This window comes from Quercus lobata, chromosome 9 (assembly GCF_001633185.2).
Source record: "Quercus lobata isolate SW786 chromosome 9, ValleyOak3.0 Primary Assembly, whole genome shotgun sequence".
Lineage (NCBI taxonomy): Eukaryota > Viridiplantae > Streptophyta > Magnoliopsida > Fagales > Fagaceae > Quercus > Quercus lobata.
The window spans coordinates 6,258,346-6,279,208 of record NC_044912.1 but is presented as its reverse complement, the minus strand read 5'-3'; the positions used below and the strand labels follow the sequence as shown (position 1 = coordinate 6,279,208).

Genomic DNA, 20,863 nt, shown 5'->3' with positions numbered 1-20,863 from the left:
AGTTGCGGTGCCTATTTTACAGTCAACTGAAATTGGTTTTCAGTTTGACCGAATTTTCATGTGCATCCAAACACCCTTAAGGGTGTAAAATATTTTCCGGATTTCCTTTACCACCGAAACAAACGCAGCCTAAAACATCAAACTTTGTATGAAATCCCATTGCTCAATGTTCTAGTTTAGCCAAATATCCACTAAAACATCCAATTCCTTTTTTTTTTTTTTTTGATTTATTGGGCTGTGAGTGTAATAGTTGTTTTGTTTTTTTTTTGGAACTTGATTTTTTTTTTTTAATAAATTGGGTTATTGTTTTTTTTTTTTTGGTTATTTGTTACTTTTTTATTTTAATTAGCCATAATTTTTTAACAAGGGTGTATGAATAAATTTATACAAACTCACTTTTTCCATTCCTCCATTTTTCCACTCTCAACTAAAAAAAAATGAGAGAAATTAAAATTTTTTCTATCCTCCCACTTTTCTACCCCTCCAACCAAATAAACCCTAAACCTACTCCTCCATCCAATAGCAGTTTTAGAAATTCTTTTTAGGGTAGTCATTAAAAACAATTAAATTAAAAAAATTAATAATAATAAAACTTGAATATATTAATGTCATGAAATAAAAACATACAAAAATACATAAAATATTAAAATTTTTCTTTCACAAGTTTTCATATTTGAAATTGTGGGGCCCAATAATTCAAGGACCAAGCCCGATTGCTCCTGGAAAATCCGAAGGCCCAGTCCGAGGAGAGCTGTGGCCCAAGCTCTACAGTACAGAGCACAAAACAATTTTGGAAAGCAGCCGAGGACAGTTTGGTCCTCGGCAGATCCTGAATCCCACCGAAATAAAGGGGTAAAATTGGTATAGGGACGAATTTGTAAGGAGATCCAAAATATCTTGGGGAAGTTATCCTTACTACCCTTCCAGATAAGACCCAACACATGACAGAGCCGTACTCTGCAGCCTTATCAACCATACCCAACAATTCTGGGATTAGACTGATGGGACAAATATCAGTCTTGTAAAGATTGACCCTACACGTGGACGAAGGACAATTAACACAGACGAGTATAAAAGAAGAAAGCAAGTAAATCTAAGGGGGATCCCATCCCACCTCCGAAAAAGGAGGATCACATGGGAGAGAACATCTCAACAACACCGGACTTCACTGAAGAAAGTCCGTCTTTGGATGACCGGGGTTAGGCCTCAATGGTCCTCGGATCAACTCCGAGGAGTCCCATCCCATATGGTGCGACGTCTTAGGGCTTAAATGTTCAGGCCCAACACCTTTTTCTACCTGAATTCCTCTAAAACCAGGATCGGACATCGCCCCGCGACCAGCGGCTAGCTTTTTAAGCCCACTCTCTACAAATTATATTGTGAGGGATCTTCCGTGCGCGAGCTCAACATCCTTATTGGGCCGTCAGAGAATCGTGTCCTTACAGAAATCATTGTGTGATATGATAGTTTCATTATCAATGTTATCATTTACATCTTTTTTAATGTATACAACCAAGCAATTATTAAGCTACTAATCTCTTATTCAATTACTAACATATTGCCTAAATAATTACTAATATAAACAAAATGCATTATCTTTTTGAAAAAATATATCACATAAATCCAACAAATTTTGCTAAAGACTAAAGCAAGTACTAGCTATTTAAAAAGTGTGCATTTTTTATATAAAAAAAAAATAGCAATTTTAAGATATGCCATTTGAAAACACAATTTAAAAAATCACAATTAAATGTTTTATTTTAGATTTTAGGGTAATTTGTTTGTTTAGGAAATTTTTGAGAAGTGGTATGTCCATAACATTTTTGTAACACTTTCACAACAAAGCCTAGGTAGTAAGTTTTTACCATTAAAATTATTATTTTTGTTTACTAGTAACGATTTGCTGTTTAGAATTTGTTACAAAAATATTGTGAACATTGCATTTCTTGCAATTTTTGTTGTTGAACATTCAATAGACCAAAATTTTGGAAAGATTGAATTTTATTTTTAATGGACTCAATAGTTATTAAGGGTGTTCAATTTTTTTTTTTTTTTTTTTAGGATGTTCAAGTTTTTTTTCTTTTTTTTTTTTTTTTTTTTTTTTTTTTTTAGGGTGTTCAAGTTTTTTTTTCTAGGGTGGTCAAAAAACCCACATTAATTAAAAACTCAAAATTTTTTATGGTATATTAAAAAAAAAATTTAGTGTAGTTCTGTGACCACCCTATCATCAGTACTTGGCGCCGCCCTCCACCATGTGTTCTAAGGCGAAAAAAATGTGATATCTAGTATCTTCTTCTTTTTTTTTGAGAAAGTGATATCTAGTATCTAGATTTTAAATATGAAAGGAAGATATATATGAAACAAATTGAGTGAGAGAATAATTGGCCATATATTCAGTAAAAAAAAAAAAAAAAGAATAATTGGCCATATATGTCTTTGCCACATCATCAACTTTAACCCACTTTGGCCCTTTACACTGATTTGTGATTTGCATTATTAAAAGTTTGCATTTAATTTCAGCCCTTAAATTATTACCTCAAAGTCATTACTTTTGTTTTAGGGAGAGAAGCATCATAGTCATTGTTTAAGAAGTTCATGAATGGGGTCGAACTATGAGATACTATTGGAACACGTAAGGATTTTCTTCTTTGGGTAAAACCTTTTTGAAGGGGAATTCAATTTGATGGGATAGTTTTTCTTATGATTTAACGTTCGATTTAGGAGGCTGGGAGGAATAGTTTGAATTGCCGAGTAATATTACGGCAAAAATGCAGGCAAGGCAATGCACTTGTGATGAGTGAATATTTTCATAATTTCAGTTTTACATCTTTTCATGCACCTTTTTTTTTTTTTTTGAAATCTTTCAGGCATCATTTTTGATATTCTTAAATGATCTTTCCAAAGAATCCACACTTGTCCACTTTGGAATTTGCTTGAAGATTTGAAATCAACAGTCACACCCACTAAAAGAAAATTTTCATTTATTTCAACCCACCTTTTACAGTTTTACTAAGGTTCACTGAAAAGATAGAAACTAACACTAAAAATGAATTTTACCCCGAAAATTATATTCCAGTTTACATTTATCTTTATAAATTATAAGAATACATATTTTACCCATTTAAAAGATATCTCTTTTATGCTTACCTCTCAAAACTAGAAGAATACACACTTACTTCTATAAACTATTACCTATGAGATGGTTTGCAAGGTATTACAGGGATCATAGTTTAAGGAGTAAGTGTAAAAGGAAATATAATTTAAGGAGGTAATGTGTAATTTTCCCTATTTATAATTCTATATTCATATCCATTTAATTTGATTCAATATATCTATATTAATTATGTTACTAAGGTGGGTTCCAATTAGCTCAACTAGTAAAGTCTCTTATGGTTGAATAAGAGATCCGGGGTTCAATCCATGCTTACACCAAAAACTGTTTAGTGTCTTGGTCTGATAATGAAGAGCTATTATCAGGAATAGACTCTATAGGTTGAAACTCTCTAAAAAAAAAAAAAATTATGTTACTAAGAAGATACTTGTATTTTTGAAATAAAAAATTTATAATCCAATAGTTGGTAAAGAAGAATTTGAATTATAGACGTCTCCATAAAAAATATTATGAAGTATTAGTTGGGTTACAAGCTTGTTGGTGATAGTTGTACAATTTTTTAATATATATAATCTTCAGGCTACTAAGACTATGTTATTGAAGAAGGCTATTTGGACAAAACTTGTTTATAAAATTTAAAAAGATTAAATTACAAATTATAAACTCTAATTGGACTTATTTTTATTTTAGTCCCTATAATTTCAATTTTTATTTAAATTCTTTAACTATCAGTTGTTTTTAATATAGCCCTTTCATCCTCTTTCATTTACTTTAAGCCGTTAATGCTCACTAAATGATGAAAAATTGAAAATACATTTTTTTTAATTATAAAAAACTACTTTTTAAAGAGAATTAACGATAACATTTTTCCCTTGTCAAAAGCCTTGTTGCTTAATTGTCATATCTTAGGGTATGTTTGATAGACTGTAACAGGCGCCGTAATGTAATAATTATTCCTATAATTTAGTTATTCTTTAGATTGGTTATTTTTTTATTACAAAGAATAGTCATTTCTTATAAATAGTTATTTTTCAAAATGAGGAATAACTATTCCTCTTTAAAAGGTTGTCTTAGTTATTCCTTAGTAAATGTAATAATTTCGAAACTTAATATATTTCCAAATAAACAAACTTTTCATATATATCTAACAATTATAAAAATAAAAAAAAATCATAAAAAATAACACATATCTCTCTTACATTTAAAAATAATAATTGTTAAGGAGATATATTTGTATGAGTAAGATATTTCATAAAATAAATCTTAAGTTTCATTCTAATGTTATAATTCACAACCAAACTAATGAATATGTTTAGTTATTACATTACAATACATTTTATTCCTAATAATATAGATTACTATTCCTGTTGTAATTCTTATTCAGTGTATCAAACATACCCTTAGTATTTTAATGGAGATATTAAGGATTCAAATCCCCTCACCACAATTATTAAATTATAAAAATAAAAGCATTAACGTTTTTGTTATTTATTCTCTTTCATCTTTCGTTTGTCCTTTCTGTACTACTTCATGGCTCCTCTCTCTTTTTCAGTTAATGGTGCCGTCTTGGCTCTTCACATAGGTATATATGCTTTTGGCCTAGATCAACTTACGTTAAATGAAGTATTTATCGACTTGCTTATGCTTAAGATTTAAGAAGCAAATATAAAACTTCATACATCTTAAAATTCTTAAGATAGAGCAAACAATTTTTGTCCCTTTTTTTAGGTCCTAATACTCATTATGCCTAAACTTGATTAGATATTTAGATGAGACATTCACCTTATCAAATATCTCAAACCAATGCAATGGTGGGTTCTATTTATTTGGCACCTAACCTAAATAAATAGGCACACATGTTGAACCAAACCTTTTGTTAGGCTGATGTTCTCTTGTTTCATTCTTGAAAACATATAGTAAGATATCAATCTCTCAATAAAATCAGCTCTTTAAACAGAGTCTCTATTGACCTTGTTTTGCTTAAAGAAACAAATATGAAACTTCATGCAAATTATATCTCATAAGATAGGATGCAAATATCATTTCCCCCCTTTTTGAGGTCCTGATACTCATTACGCCTAAAATTGATTAGATGGGATATTCACCTTCTCAATATCTCAAATCAATGCAATGGTGGGTTCGATTTCTTTGGCAACTAACCTAAATAGGCACACATGTTGAATCAAACATTTTGTTAGACTGTTGTTCTCTTGTTTCATTTCCGAAAACATATAGTAAGACATTAATTTTTCAATAAAATTTAATTCTTTAAATACAGTCTCTATCTACCTGGTTTTGCTTAAAGAAGAAAATACGAAACTTGGGTTTTCTTGATAGTGTTGTGGCAATGAATAGGTCTTGGGTTTTGATTTGTTTTGTGCAGATTATTTTTATGTTATGCAAGTGTTGGCCAATGATATGGGCAGCTATTTGGAGGTACAATCTTTGGTTGTTCAGTGAGGTCATTAATGTGATACTTTTTTTTTTTTTTAATAATGATTTTTTTCCCAATGGTTAATTAAAAAAATGATTTCATATATTTTAGAAATAAATTGAAATAATTTTCTTGGTTTTGTTATGCTTGGATACTAAAACTAGAAAAACTACGCTATTGTGTAGATTTTAATGACAATGGACAAAGATTGACATAAAGGGTAAATTGAAACCATATGTAAATTAAATGAATGAAAATTTAAAAGATAAAAAATTGAAACCATAAGGTCAAAATTGAAAACAAGTAAAATTTAGAGAATATAATTTATACTACAATTTAGCAAATTATAAAATACGTGGCCATCAATTAAATAATTATTAGGAATATAGTTATAGCTATAGCCTAATAGGTTATTGGTTAATATCTCTGCACCGAGAGGCTTACTGACATATGGGTGCCATATGCATGGACCCACATTTCAGTAAGACATTGGGTGTGTACTCCCATTTCATACCAGATTTTTTTCTTTCTCACCATGAATTTCGATCACCCGAAAAGAGAATGTCCAAATTTTTTTATTAGGTTTGAGTCGTTTGACATAATGATTGCAACCCATTAACCAAACCAACCCCAATTCAAATAGAATAAGTTGGTTCAAGCTGATTTTTGAAACTACCAACCCAAATAGCGGGAGAGAGAGACACACACAGTCACAGAGAGAGACACACACAGAGAGACCATGAAGACCATCTTGTCATCTGAGACCATGGACATCCCAGATGGGTCAAGATTAAGGTGAATGCTAAGGTTATTGAGGTGGAAGCTTCAAGCACCTGAACTTGGATTTCGACCTCATCACCGATGAGAAAAAGGTACCCCATTTCTCTTTTCGCTGTTTTTTCAATTGGGTTCTCCTTGTTTTTCATTTTTTGCATCTGGGTCGTTTTCGTTTACTGAGAGTTATGTATATTTGTTGTAGTAATCGATTTTGGTTTAAATGCTGCGAAAAAAGTGTTTGGGAAAGTTTAAATCTTGTTAATGCATTTGGTGGTGTCAATAGTAGTTACTCTTGTGCAAAACCGAAACTTTAGGATACTACAAAGTAATCTGTTATGGGCTATAATTAAAGTTCATATTGTTCGTTCACTTTCCGAATGTGACTAGCCTTTGTAATAGTGCAGCCTAGGCGTTTTATGGTTCTACTTGTTAATGCTTATAGTTTGGTAGTGTCAATAGTAGTCACTCTCATGTGGTAATTTTATATCTAATATGCGAATCCGAAAATGTTAGGATGCTACTAAGCACTCTGTTATGGGTTATAATTAAAGTTCCTATTGTTTTTGTTCACTTTCCGAATGTGACTAGCCTTTGTAATAGTGCAGCCCCTTACGTGTTTTATGGTTCTACTTGTTAATGCTTATCGTTTGGTGGTGTCAATAATAGTCACTCTCATGTAGTAATTTTTTTATCTAATATGCAAAACCGAAATGTTAGGATACAAAGTACTCTGTTATGGGCAATGATTACATTTCCTATTGTTTGTTCAATTTTTGAATGTCACTAGCCCTTGTAATAGGATGAAACTCTCTCATTAAAAAAAAAAAAAAAGTCTTAAAACTTGATTGTACAACATCAAGGGTGTGACACAACTCACAATATAGGTAGAGAAGGAAAAAAATTTGTTATGACTTCAATCTTGTTTGGCTAGGAAAAATAGGTCTCTCGGATTTCTCACATATACTGTGAATAGTTTAGTTAAAAAATTGAAACTTTAGACCAATTAAATGGAAATTTTTTTGAGCAAATAGTAATGTTTTCAATCTTAATTTTGAAATTAAAAACACTTTTTTACAATTATGGGTCTATCAAAATTTTTATTTTGAAAAAAATAGACAAAGCCCATGTGTACTCTTTTTCTAAAGGAAAATTTAAGAGTTGTGGATTGGAAGGCAAAAGAGTATTTATCTTTACCTATTTTGGGTTTAATGGGAAAACCTTGTACATGGGCCTGAGGTGTTTGCTAAACCCATTAGCCCATGAGTTGCATACCAGACAACCTCAAAATCCCCATTAATTCAAGACCTATCACCATCCAATATTGATTTTCACAATCTCGCATGCATGTCTCTTAAAAGAAGAAACAGGAACAAGTTGGGTCAACCACATTGCCTCAAACGGCTTCAAACCAAAACATCAAACTTTGTATGAAATCCCATTGCTCAATGTTCTAGTTTAGCCAAATATCCACAAAACAAAGTGATCTTTACCTCTAAATTGTTACAAGCATCAGAGGTATCTCACAAGAATAATCCACTACTTTATTAATAAAGTCAATATCATTCTTTCACTAGAGTTTAAATTAATAGGGGTAGTTTTGAAAACTTGTACGTTTTTAACTAAAATGTAATGAATGAAATAATGTTCCCTTAAAATAGTTGTACTTAGCAATTACTATTATAATATTACATTTGGGCACATAGCTTTCCATTTCTACAAGACGTTCGTTTTCTTGAAAAACAAACACAATCTAACTTTTGAAAGAAATGGATTTTGGGTATCTTGTATATTATTAATGAACTATTCATTGTAATCACATTGTATTTACTTTAATCAACTTTCTCTCTAGAAAATAAGAAAATTCTACGTGTGCTTGAAAATTAGGAGTAGAAGCCAGGTTAAACAAGCATATGATATAGATGCAACTTAGTAGCTGCCTCTTAGGTAGATATGGCAAAACAGGTCAGAATTTTCTGTCCCGACCTGGCTCGACCTGAAAAATACCTGACCTGAACTCGATTTTTTTGACTCGAAGCAAAAATGGGTTGACCTATGACCCAACTCGATTTTTTTTGCGGGTCAACCGGACTCGACTCGAATAATCTGTGACCCGACCTGTTAAAAAAAATTCACTAAAAAAATATATTTAAATTACGTCTTGATATTAGGTGCATAAAGCACAAAGCACCAAAACCAAACCAATAGTCAATAAATTACAAGACAAGACAATAGCTTCACATGCAATTTGACTATTTGAGCTTCAAAACCATTAACCAATAAAGCTTCAGCTCCGTTGCCTCCACAGACATGATATGAGAATGAGACAAGACAACACGACACAACCATTAAAAAAAAGTAAAAAGAAAAAAAAATCTCATTCATTGACTAGCTTAGCTATAGCCCAAAGCCAAAGCCCAAAGGCGCAATTCACAAACGTGAAAGACAGAGTGAAATGTGACATTCACAACCACAATGTTTATTTTATAATATGTTATGTTTATTTAAAATTTTTTTTTTGTTTAGTTTATCTTTTTAAGTAATCTAACTTTATTATTATTTTAAATGCAATAGGAACATGTGCACTTAAGAAGGCAGATAACTTGATATGGTCCATGACATGTAGTTTTTTTTTTTTTTTTTTGGGAATGATATTATTAGTAATGTAAACTTAAAATATACTTTTTAGAAGTTTACAAGTTTGCTTTCATATGTGTGAATGTAGAAGCAAACTCTGGCTTACTAGCAGGATTTCTCTTCTAACACCCATTTTGTTTTGGTGGTCTTTAAAGCTGATTAAGCTGGTCTTGCTAGCTACAACTGGGTGGCTTTTCTATATACTGGTGCAGGATAATGAATTGTACAACTGTAAATCAAAATGAATGAATGGAGGATCTAGAGACTAAGCGCACGAATTGTGCTTTTGATGAGTTCACATCAGCACTGTAGTGTCCTTTGGCTCTAGTAAGGAGCAAGGGAAATCCCAATTCTTTAATATTAGTGTACAATGCATGTGCATGTTATATGTGTTGGTAAATTACTAAATTGGATGTATATATCAGTTGATTGTACTCTATTATAGTTTGTCATTCTTTACTTGCTACCTTTATTTTCTCTTCCTACTTTAAATGGATCGAAAATTATACCAAGATTAGTTTCTAGAAAGTTGGAACAAGAGTTGCACCAAATTTGGGTATCAAATGTTTAGTGGTAATTGGTAAGTGGTAACAGTATCACCAGTGAGAATCTAATCACTGTTGAGGAACTCATAAACAACTGACAGATTGCATCTATTTCCAAAAAAAAAATATATAAAAAAAACTTGTTTGAAAAATATGGGTCAACCCGACCTGCGACCCGATTGACCCAAATTGAACCCAACCCGTCCTGCCAGTTTTGCCATGTCTACTCTTAGGTGCACATATGAGTAGGAAATAGAAATTTATATTATTAGATTTAGGAGGATGAGAAGCTTTTCCTGTAGCTGCACAGATACTGATAGATAATAGAATGTGTGTGCACAAGCTACACTTATTTCCCTTGATTAATGTGTATGTTTTGCGCAATCCGCCACAAATTTATTTTTTGGATTGAAAAAGCACTCACAAGACACAATACTGTTAACATTTCCCCTCCCCACACGCGCGCTTTTGTCATTACAACTGTTGATTACACGACTACAGATTCATCAGCGGTTGTGGGTGCTACTACACTACCAGTATCATTATTTGTCTGAAGCAAGCTTTTCATCTCCTTCCTTTTACCCCACAAGAAGGAATACAACCCAACAATGATCAAAACTGAGCCAAGCAACCTGCATTGATAATTCAATAAAAGTGAGATTGATTTGATATATGTAGAGTGGTATACAAAGAAAATGTACTGTCATAATAACTTGTCAAAAGGTAACATCTCTGGCTCAATTGAAAGAAAACATGTCATACATTCCGAGTCTGATTTCTGCACCAAGTATGAGAGCTTCTAATATGGACACAAAAATTAGTGACAGTGGAGAGAACGTTGGGGCATAAATGGGGCCCCGAATTGCAATTGCCCATGTAACTAGGCAGAATGTTCCAGCCGTGGCTAGTGCTCCCTAGATGGATAAAATACATTTGTCACTGTCTAACATAACTGGGTACAAAATAACAATTAAATGTAGAGCAATATTCAAATAAAAATGATGTCTAACAAAGGAAAATAATTAGACATACCATTGCAAATTTGCATTTGTAATGGTTATGCCTGGAAACTTACTGAGTAAACTATTGTAAGTAGTTGCAGATTCCACCCTACGCTCCATGTAGCCTTCTGTCTATTTAAGCATAGGCCTATTACAGCTGATTGCATTGATGATATGATGCATGCTAACATTATTGCCTAGTATTCTGCTGGGAAAATTTTGAGCAAACTTAGCCTGTTTGGGGGAAAAAAAAGGATGTGGTAAAGTTTAAAGAAGACTTGAGAAGAAATTGATTGTAGATTATAATGTGATACGTACTTGAACTATGTACCACACACTATAGGAGAGGCAAAAGCCAACCAACATGAAAGTGCCACGGACCCAATGAGCTATAGATGTTTTCAGAGCAACATTATGGTGAAGACCTTGATGACCAATATGGAAAGCTTTTCCTTTATAAAGACAAGCAATTAGTGCTCCTGCCACAGAAAAAATTGCCCCCAGAATCTTCATCTTGCCTGCCTTTGTAGTCAGTCCTAGTTTCTCTATACTACAACCATTAAAAAACAAAATATTGACATGTTGCTTTGGTGATTATAGACGTTGAAATTTCACATCTACTACAATAAGTTCAATTGATGATTAGTATACTATACCCTACGATTGTGGAGAAGACAAAGGTAACCATTGGAATCAAGTTGAAGAAGCTCATCGCATATGTAGTGTTGGTGTCTCGAAGACCATAATAATACAGTCCCACAGTCATTGACATTCTGTATTTATAAATAATAAAAAAGAGACTCAAGAAGTCAGCATTGGTTTATCAATTAGAATTGGCAAAACTTGACTCACTTTAAGTCTTTAACAATGGTCTATACCAAATGATCCTATGCTGGGTCTAAACCAATCCTATGCTGGGTCTAAACCAAGATATTCTAGTAAGGAAATATTGCATTGCAGAACCAACTTAAAAGGAGATCTAGAGACATTATAGAAAATGGAGTTGATAACTTACAGGCATCCGAGCCATTGTTTATGACAACACGAAAACCATCAAGAATACCTTCTTTCTCGGCTACAATTTTGGCAGCATAAAGAAGCTGACCCAGTATCTCTTCATGCCTTGCTTCAGCCTGAAAAGGCGGAAATCAACATGTCATTGAGATTAGAAAACAAAAAGAGCAACCTGCCAAAAAAAGGGACTACCTGACTATACCTCATTACATAAAATTAAAATTGATATTCACAATCTTTTCTCAAATAATACTAATAATTGATATGCCATGGAATTTTTTTTCAAAAATCAAACATCTATTTGGTATAAAGACGCAGAAGCGTATACTGATATACCTACACATAAGCTAAAAGTCTATGCATACCATCTTTCAACTTCCAAAACATTCAACCATCAAAAGTGTGCCTTGGTGGGCATTTGGCTAATATAAAGGTCAAACATATTCAAAATTCAAGACAGATAGGTCCATGAACCTTCTGTAAAGCATTGGAGCATATGGAAATTTTCTTTTTTCTTTTTTTTACATTTTTCAGAAGTATACTGATTTATAGTTATATACATTTCAGAAAGAAATGGTACATAACCAATAGCCAATAAGCTGCATATTCCAATAGGAGACTCGTCTTATTGGAGAAGGAAATCTTATCAGAGGAATTAAATGTGATTTCGTGTAGATTTCACATCCACATTGCCGGAATTAAATCTCAGAAAAGACTGACGCATTGCACCCATTTGGAAGATTTTTAGGTTATGCAAGGGTTGGCCAATGGTATGGGCAGCTATTTGGAGGTAGAATCTTTGGTTGGTCTCAATAATGTGATAATTTTTTTTTTTCAGAGTCATGGTTAATTAAAAAATGATTTCACATATTTTATAAATAAATAAATATAATTTTCTTGGTTTTGTTAAGTTTGGATACTAAAACTTTATTTTATTTTATTTTATTGTGTAGAGTTTAATGACTTGGGATAAACATGGACTGCAAGGGTACATTGAAAAATTAAATGATTGAAAACCCAAAAAAAAAAAAAAAAAAATTAAACCATAAATTAAAAAATGAAAACAAGTAAAAATTAGAGAATATAATTTATATAATTATAATATTTTTTTTTGAGAAGATAGCAAATTATAAAATACAGAGTCATCAAACTACTAGAAATATGCTCATAATCCAATACATTATGGGTCAATGTCTCTACACCATGAATCACGATTACAAAAATTGAACGTCCAAATTTCTTTCTTAAGTTTGATAAAATGATTGCGACCCATTAACCAAACCAAGCCCAATTCACAGAGATTAGCTGATTTTTAGAACTACCAACCCAAATAGCTTAAATTGGGTTTTTTTTTTTTTTAAAAATCCCAAATTTAATCTTACCCAATATTCATAAATAAAAACGATCTCAACAGAATTGGGCCACAAAAAAACAAACAAAGGCCCAAAAGGGTTTAGGTTTTTACTGTACCTTGAATATATACACCCATAGTTTAGGGTTTTTGGCTGCCACCACCACCTCATTGTTTTTCATTCTCAGAGAGGCGCAGCTAGAGTTTGAGAGAGAGAGACACCATGAAGACCATCTTGTCATCTGAGACCATGGACATCCCAGATGGGGTCAAGATCAAGGTCAACGCTAAGGTCATCGAGGTGGAAGGCCCACGTGGCAAGCTCGTCAGAAATTTCAAGCACTTGAACTTGGATTTCGATCTCATTACTGACGAGGAAACTGGGAACCGAAAGCTGAAGATCGACGCTTGGTTCGGCTCCAGGAAGACCTCCGCCGCCATCCGCACCGCGCTCAGCCACGTCGAGAATCTCATCACCGGTGTCACCAAGGGTTACCGTTACAAGATGAGGTTCGTTTATGCTCATTTCCCCATCAATGCCAGCATCACCAACACCAGCAAGTCCATCGAGATCAGGAATTTTCTTGGAGAAAAAAAGGTGACCCACTTCTCTTTTCGCTGTTTATTTCAATTGGGTTCTCCTTGTTTTACATTTTTTGCATCACATTTTTTGCATCTGGGTAGTTTTCGTTTACTGTGGATTATGTATGTTTGTTGTAGTAATCGATTTTGGTTTGAATGCTGTGAAAAAGTGTTTGGGAAAGTTTAAATCTTGTTAATGCATTTGGTGGTGTCAATAGTAGTCACTCTCATGTGGTACTTTTTATAAATATAATGTGCAAAACAGAAACTTCAGGATGCTACAAGGTGCTTTGTTATAGGCTATAGTTACAATTCCTAATTCCTATTGTTTGTTCGCCTTTGGAATGTGACTAGCCTTTGTAATATTGCAGTTTACGCGATTTATGGTTGTACTCGTTAATGCTTATAGTAGTCACTCTTATGTAGTAATTTTATTTCTAATATGCAAATATGAAATGTTAGGATGCTACAAAGTACTATGTTATGGGCTATAATTAAAGTTACTATTGTTTGTTCACTTTCTAAATGTAAATAGCCTTTGTAATAGTGCAGCCCATTACGTGTTTTATGGTTCTAATTGTTAATGCTTATCATTTGGTGGTGTCAATAGAAGTCACCCTCATGTATTAATTTTATATCTAATATGCAAAACCGAAAATGTTAGGATACTGCAAAGTACTCTGTTATGGGCTATAGTTACTGTTCCTATTGTTTGTTCACATTCCGAATGTGACTAGCCTTTGTAATAGTGCCGCCCCTTGGGTGTTTTATGGTTCTACTTGTTAATGCTTATCATTTGGTAGTGTCAATAGTAATCACTTTCATGTAGTAGTTTTACATCTAATAAGCAAACCCGAAAATGTTAGGTGCTACAGAGTGCTCTGTTATGGGCTATAATTAAAGTTCCTATTGTTTGTTCACTTTCTGTATGTGACTAGCCTTTGTAATAGTGCAGTCCCTTAATTGTTTTATGGTGCAACTTGTTAATGCTTATCGTTTGGTGTTGTCAATACTCAATAGTAGTCACTCTCATGTAGTACTTTAATATCTAATATGCAAAACAAAAAATGTTATGATACTACAAAGACTCTGTTTTGTGCAATATTTATAGTTCCTATTGTTTGTTCACTTTCCGAATTTAACTAGCCTTTGTAATAGTGCAGGCCTAAAGCCTTTTATGGTTCTACATGTTAATGCTCATAGTTTGGTGGTGTCAATAGTAGTCACTCATGTAGTACTTTGATATTGTTTGTTCACTTTCTGAATGTGACTGCGCTTTTAGTTTGTAATAGTGCAGCTCCTTAAGCATTTTATGGTGCTGCTTGTTAAGTTTTTGCAATGTTGCGAAAGGCTAAGGCCTGGATTCGTTGATACTAAACTTTGACAAATTAATTGACTTGGTTTTTTTTGTGTTTGTTGGGTTTTAGGTAAGGAAGGTAGATATGCTTGATGGGGTCACTATTCTCCGATCTGAGAAGGTCAAGGATGAGCTTGTACTGGATGGGAACGACATCGAACTTGTCTCTCGTTCTGCTGCCTTGATAAACCAGGTCCATTTCTTTGTCCAAGCACATATAAAAAAAAATGTACAATCATTTCAGTTATATGTTATCTGCACTTGCTGACCTAATCTCTTGTTGGTTTTGCAGAAGTGCCACGTGAAGAACAAGGATATCCGGAAATTCCTTGACGGCATATATGTCAGTGAGAGGGGGACCATCGTAGAGGAGCAGTAATTGTAATTGTAATTGATCAAAATTTTTGAAAAGTTATCTTTAAAATGCCTAGGTTTTGAATCATCTAGCTTTTTATAGTTGGACTATAATTTTTATTTTGAATGGTTATGCCCAGCTTTTGTGGACAAAAGTTTTCTGCTCAAGATGTGTCAATTTTACTCAAACAATAGTGTTGTAATGTATGAATCTTAACCTAAGCAAGACCCATGTGTGATGCATGAAGGACATTCAATGGATGGTTCCACAAACATACCCTATATTCTAGGCTTAAGTTTGAATTCTTTTTTGTTTGTAGACATTTGGCATTCTTTTTTTGCCCTCTTCATTGGATTTCCCTTGCAGGGAGTGACTCCTTTTTTGGGGTGATATGACTCACTTTTCCTAAGTTGATTTCATTGGACCATAGGGAGAATTTGTTTCTGCCATTGTTAAAAGTTTTTTTGTTCCCCCTGTTTCTGTTATGTGACTAATTTTTTTCTGTGGTGAGGCCAACCCCATTAAAGCTTTGACTTCTCAGTTCAACCACTGTAACTCGTTCCCAAGCAATCTGGTCGTAAGCTAGTGCTGTTAGTCACAAAGTTTTCATATTGGTGTTGACACTAGTGAAACAAGTTTCGCAGAGAACTTACATTTTGAACCTATATAAGTCGGGAGAATATATATATTAATTTAGTTCTCGCAATCAAAAAAAAGAAAAAGAAAAAAGAAAACCTTATCATTGGTGAGTTTTTCACCTAATGTAAAATAATTTTCCTGAGTTGCCATATGTGATATAGTATTGTGAGGTCAGTCTTGTCCTTAGGCTTGATAAATGAACAAATAATTCTTTTTTTTTTTTTAATTATTTTTTAAAAATAAGAAGTGCCATTTTGTTAATCAAAGAGTTCACCTGTGTTCATTGAGTCTGATTCAAAGATATTGAGAGTTTCTGTCATTCCAATTTCTCTTGCAAACTAGGAAGTAAGGATATAGGTACGGTACAACACGGCAAGAGTAATTTATGAAAAATTATACTAACCTTATCCATGTGATCTAAAGCTCTATTTTTTTTGGTTTAATGTCAAAACTTTCTCTTCATCCTAATTCATGGTTTCTTTGTTTGTCTAACGATATTTATACATTTTTCAATCACCAATATATTTAGGAGTGTGATGATAGTTGGTACTAGACGCTCACACAAACTACTTATATGAAATATAAATTTGGGTTTAATTGAAAGTTTCAAATATAAATTTGGGTTCAATTTAAAGAAATATGTAGATTGACATTATAAAGACAAAATTGATAATTTATTTTTATTATTATTATTATAAAAATTAGAAACCCTCTCCCATCCCTTCCAAATTCTTCCTAAAAATTGAAAAACTTTCAGCATGACCGAACTAGACTGAAATGGATTGATTCATTATTTTACATTATTTTAGTTGATATTTTGCATTATCATTTTATCAACATTGTTTGCAATAAAATGATAGAGGAATAGGAGAGTTTTGGTATAATTTAAAGAAAAAAAATAATAGTGTAAATTGGAGAGAGAGAGGAAAATAAAATAGTAGTAATTTTTAAGTGAAAAATGATTTAATGTACAAAATATAATTGACAAATAGAGTGCTAATATTTCAACATGATGAGAAAAGAAAACCGTCAAAAGAACTGTTATAAAAGAAGTCCTATTCTTAAATCTTAATAGGACTCTTTTAATGAGTTTTATGCTTTTGCTTTTTTTCTTTTTTCTTTTCATTCATCTAAATCCTCTAATTTAGATGAATGATTACAATATAAAATAATTATTATTTCCCACGCAATAAGTGGGTCTGCGAGTAGTGTCAATAACTATTACCTCCTATCCAAATTCAATAACTACATCTAACATTTCTCCCACGGCCCTTCCCCCATCTTTCTGCTTCTTCCATCATCTTCAAAAAAGAACGGTTGTTGTCAAAGTTATCTTAAAAATGCCTAGGTTTGAATTATGTAGGTTTTCTTGTTAACTTCTCCATGTGTGATGCACGAAAAACATTGAATATGACTCACTTTTCTTAAGTTGATTTCATTGTGCCGTAGGGAGAATTTGATTGTGCCATTGGTAAATTATTTTTTGTTCCCCCTGTTTCTGTTATGTGACTGTAATTTTCCTGTGGTGAGGCCTAGCCCATTAAAGCATTGACTTCTCAGTTCAACCACTGTACTAGTGAAACAAGTTTCGCAGAGAACTTGCATTTTGAACCTTTATAAGTTTTTATATATGTAAATATAGATTTATAAAAGAAAAACATATATATATATATATATATATATATAGGTATGTTTGTCTTAATGATCGGTAATGATCAATCACTAAACATTTTGTGTTAAATGCCCTTGTGCTTTTATTTCCGAACAAGGACTCTGCTGATGTAGCAAATAGCACCCCTTAACTTCATCTGCAATGTAACCTCTTTTTGCTCCAAATCATTAAAAATTTGTAACGAAGAGGTCTAGTTGCAACAACATAAAAAGTTTAGTTGTCTTTTTGTTACAAAACCAATCTTTATACACTAAGAGTTTGTTTGGGATTTGTTTATTTTGCTGAAATTGAAATTTTGTTGCTGAAAGTACTGTACATAAATATAAAAGTTAGTTGAAATAGTACTGTAGGGACACGATTTTTCACGACCCAAGGATGACGTTGGGCTCGTATGTAAAGGGCCCGGACAATGCGATTTGTAGAGAGTGGGTTTGGAAAGGCCTGCCCTTGGGGGCTAGGCAGCGGTCTGGTCCTGGTTTCATGAGAGCTCCTATGAAGGTGGGTTTGGATTGTATAGTTGAGCCTTACATCGATGTAGTTTGAAAGGTTTGGCTCCTCGGAATTAGTCCGAGGAGCATTACATTCTCCCCATCCTTCCTCCTTTTTCCTCCCCTTTACCCTTTTAGCTCCTTTTCCCTTTTATACTAATACTCACCTCCAGTTCTTCATCTACGTGTCAGTTTTTCCTTGTTTGGGGTAATTACTCGTCCTATCAATCCATACGTCAGAGTGGTTAGGGAAAAGTTGGATAGCATGGTATGGAGTATGGGCTTGCCAGGCGTTGGGCTCCACATTATGGCGTTGGCAGCTTTCTCGTTTGTACTGCTCTCGTACTGAGTTTGTCCTTTTCTTTAGGCGTTTGTGAGGTGTTGAGCGTGAGATCGTCCTCGGCCACGTTCTTGGACCATTAAGGGGCTTTCATCACACGTCCTCGGCAGTAGGTTCCTCGGCTTGGGCTTTGGGCCCTTGATGTGAAGTGGGCTGAGATTTCAAATTTCAGGCCTCACAAGTACTGTGAAACTTATAAATAGTATCAAAAAGTACAGTGAGACCCATGAATAGTAGCAAAAATAAGCTGAATAGTAAAATAAGTTGGCAATTTGGCAAAGATTATTTTTGCCAACTTATTTTTCTTACTATTCATGAGAGCTCCTACGAAGGTGGGTTTGGATTGTATAGTTGAGCCTTACATCGATGTAGTTTGAAAGGTTTGGCTCCTCGGAATTAGTCCGAGGAGCATTACATTCTCCCCATCCTTCCTCCTTTTTCCTCCCCTTTACCCTTTTAGCTCCTTTTCCCTTTTATACTAATACTCACCTCCAGTTCTTCATCTACGTGTCAGTTTTTCCTTGTTTGGGGTAATTACTCGTCCTATCAATCCATACGTCAGAGTGGTTAGGGAAAAGTTGGATAGCATGGTATGGAGTATGGGCTTGCCAGGCGTTGGGCTCCACATTATGGCGTTGGCAGCTTTCTCGTTTGTACTGCTCTCGTACTGAGTTTGTCCTTTTCTTTAGGCGTTTGTGAGGTGTTGAGCGTGAGATCGTCCTCGGCCACGTTCTTGGACCATTAAGGGGCTTTCATCACACGTCCTCGGCAGTAGGTTCCTCGGCTTGGGCTTTGGGCCCTTGATGTGAAGTGGGCTGAGATTTCAAATTTCAGGCCCCACAAGTACTGTGAAACTTATAAATAGTATCAAAAAGTACAGTGAGACCCATGAATAGTAGCAAAAATAAGCTGAATAGTAAAATAAGTTGGCAATTTGGCAAAGATTATTTTTGCCAACTTATTTTTCTTACTATTCATGGGTCCTACTACACTTTTTGGTATTATTCATGGATCTCATAGTATTATTTCAGCTAACTTTTACTTTTTATCTACAGCACTTTTAGCAAAAAAAATTCAATTTCAGCAAAATAAGCGGATCCTAAATGGATTTTAAATAAAATTGGGTTCTAAGCTGTTACAATTCATGTTTTTCCAACATAAAAATATGTACCTAACACATTTGAAAGATTAAGGTGCTTCCCATTGACAAAGACCATCTTCATATGGACGTTGATTAGTTACCTAATACACTAGAAGCTTTGAATTCATGTTCTGCAATAGTAATTATCAAACATTCTATTTAATTTAGGCAAACGAAAGTCGCACAAACTTTCCACCAAAGTATTAAGTTATTAACAACCCCATGGAATACGGACACATTAAATATGAGAAAAAAGGACGGACCCAAGTGGGGGCCAAGGGAGCCTGGCACCCTGGGTCCAATTTTTTTATTATATTATTTATAATATTTTTCATTTTTGTAGTTAGGTCACCTTTCTTTATAATAAGCCTAATTAGATTCACCCAAATAGCAACTATTCAACCAAAAAACTTAACAAAAACAATAAAAATATTCACAATGGTGATTCTATTTTAGCAAAAAAATAAAAATAAAAAAAACTATTTTACCACCAAAGAACCAAAAAATCATGTGTTATTGGAGAAGCTAAAACTAAATTTTTTGCAATTACAATAAACTGGTATAAATGCCAGTTGATTATAGTAAGTTGTTAAAAATAAAATACAATATTTTGTTAAGATTATATCTCTTCCTTCAATTAAAAAAACTCAAATTCTTTTACTTCCTTTATTATTTTAATGAATTGTTTATATTATTTTAAATGAAATTATTAAAAAAAAAAAAATAGAACATTTGATATTGGGTGTAGGAATTTCTTTAGGAAAATGTCTTTCATGATCAGGGAGTATTTAAAGTAAGCCAATTTGGATCGAATTAGGACCCCCTGGGGGTGGAGTTCCGACTTCCAGAAACAGCGTTGTTAGTTACAGCGGATCGGGTCTAAGGCTCTATGACTAATAGCGGCTTTGACTATTTGAATTATCATGATGACTTGTGTCTAGGGGTGAAAGGCCAACCAATATCGGATATAGCTGGTTTTTCGTGAAATCTATTTTAGTAAAGCGTATGATGATGTGGTATAATAGATAAACTAACTTTTTGAGGTGCTAAAAGCTAAAAGTTTTAGCACCATCAATGTGAATGCTCTAATTTCAACAAAAAAAAAAAAAAAAAAAAAATCCTAGCCAACCTAGTATTAAAAAAAGACATTATTTTGTTTTTGTTTGTCTTTGTAGATAAATGGTTGCATCTTAATGTATTTAGAAACAATGATTTTGAATATTTATAATTTTTTAATACTATATAAATTTCTATTTGGAGTTTTTATTTTTATTTTTTATACTCCACCCCCCGTTAGCTTAAAATCTTGAGTTCGTCCCTTAATGGTGTGTTCAATTAGTTTAGAGCTTGATCAATTATGGACAAAGATGAGTGATGAAGTACATTGCAAGAACAAAAAACAGGTTTAGTACACATAGTTG

General features: G+C 33.2%; 2 protein-coding genes across 5 annotated transcripts; one reads left to right on the top strand and one right to left on the bottom strand.

Annotated features, from left to right (window-relative positions):
* Positions 1–9,725: 9,725 nt before the first annotated feature.
* Positions 9,726–11,482, bottom strand: LOC115959562 (WAT1-related protein At5g64700-like). 4 transcript variants are annotated; one of them, XM_031078002.1, is made up of 6 exons: positions 11,382–11,482; positions 11,160–11,276; positions 10,822–11,053; positions 10,578–10,635; positions 10,265–10,416; positions 9,726–10,134 (listed from the first exon to the last, which is right to left on the bottom strand). In XM_031078002.1, exons 2-6 carry the CDS (start codon positions 11,273–11,275, stop codon positions 10,081–10,083), a joined length of 612 nt encoding a protein of 203 aa, XP_030933862.1. In that variant the 5' UTR covers position 11,276; positions 11,382–11,482; the 3' UTR covers positions 9,726–10,080. The 4 variants fall into 4 exon arrangements, with proteins under 4 accessions (XP_030933862.1, XP_030933864.1, XP_030933861.1 ...); XM_031078004.1 differs by having other exon boundaries at positions 10,578–10,708; positions 11,160–11,482; XM_031078001.1 differs by having other exon boundaries at positions 11,160–11,482.
* A 1,527-nt stretch (positions 11,483–13,009) lies between these two features.
* Positions 13,010–15,472, top strand: LOC115962264 (60S ribosomal protein L9). The gene is made up of 3 exons (XM_031081171.1): positions 13,010–13,466; positions 14,878–15,000; positions 15,100–15,472. Exons 1-3 carry the CDS (start codon positions 13,092–13,094, stop codon positions 15,184–15,186), a joined length of 585 nt encoding a protein of 194 aa, XP_030937031.1. The 5' UTR covers positions 13,010–13,091; the 3' UTR covers positions 15,187–15,472.
* The last annotated feature ends 5,391 nt before the right edge of the window (positions 15,473–20,863 follow it).

Coding starts and splice junctions, on each gene's coding strand:
- LOC115959562 (XM_031078001.1), bottom strand. CDS start 11,275: ATGTCAATGACTGTGGGACTGTATTATTATGGTCTTCGAGACACCAAC. Junction 11,054..11,159: donor GTCTTCTCCACAATCGTAGG/GTATAGTATACT, acceptor TAATGGTTGTAG/TATAGAGAAACTAGGACTGA. Junction 10,417..10,577: donor TACTTACAATAGTTTACTCA/GTAAGTTTCCAG, acceptor TTATCCATCTAG/GGAGCACTAGCCACGGCTGG.
- LOC115962264 (XM_031081171.1), top strand. CDS start 13,092: ATGAAGACCATCTTGTCATCTGAGACCATGGACATCCCAGATGGGGTC. Junction 13,467..14,877: donor ATTTTCTTGGAGAAAAAAAG/GTGACCCACTTC, acceptor GTTGGGTTTTAG/GTAAGGAAGGTAGATATGCT. Junction 15,001..15,099: donor CTGCTGCCTTGATAAACCAG/GTCCATTTCTTT, acceptor TTGGTTTTGCAG/AAGTGCCACGTGAAGAACAA.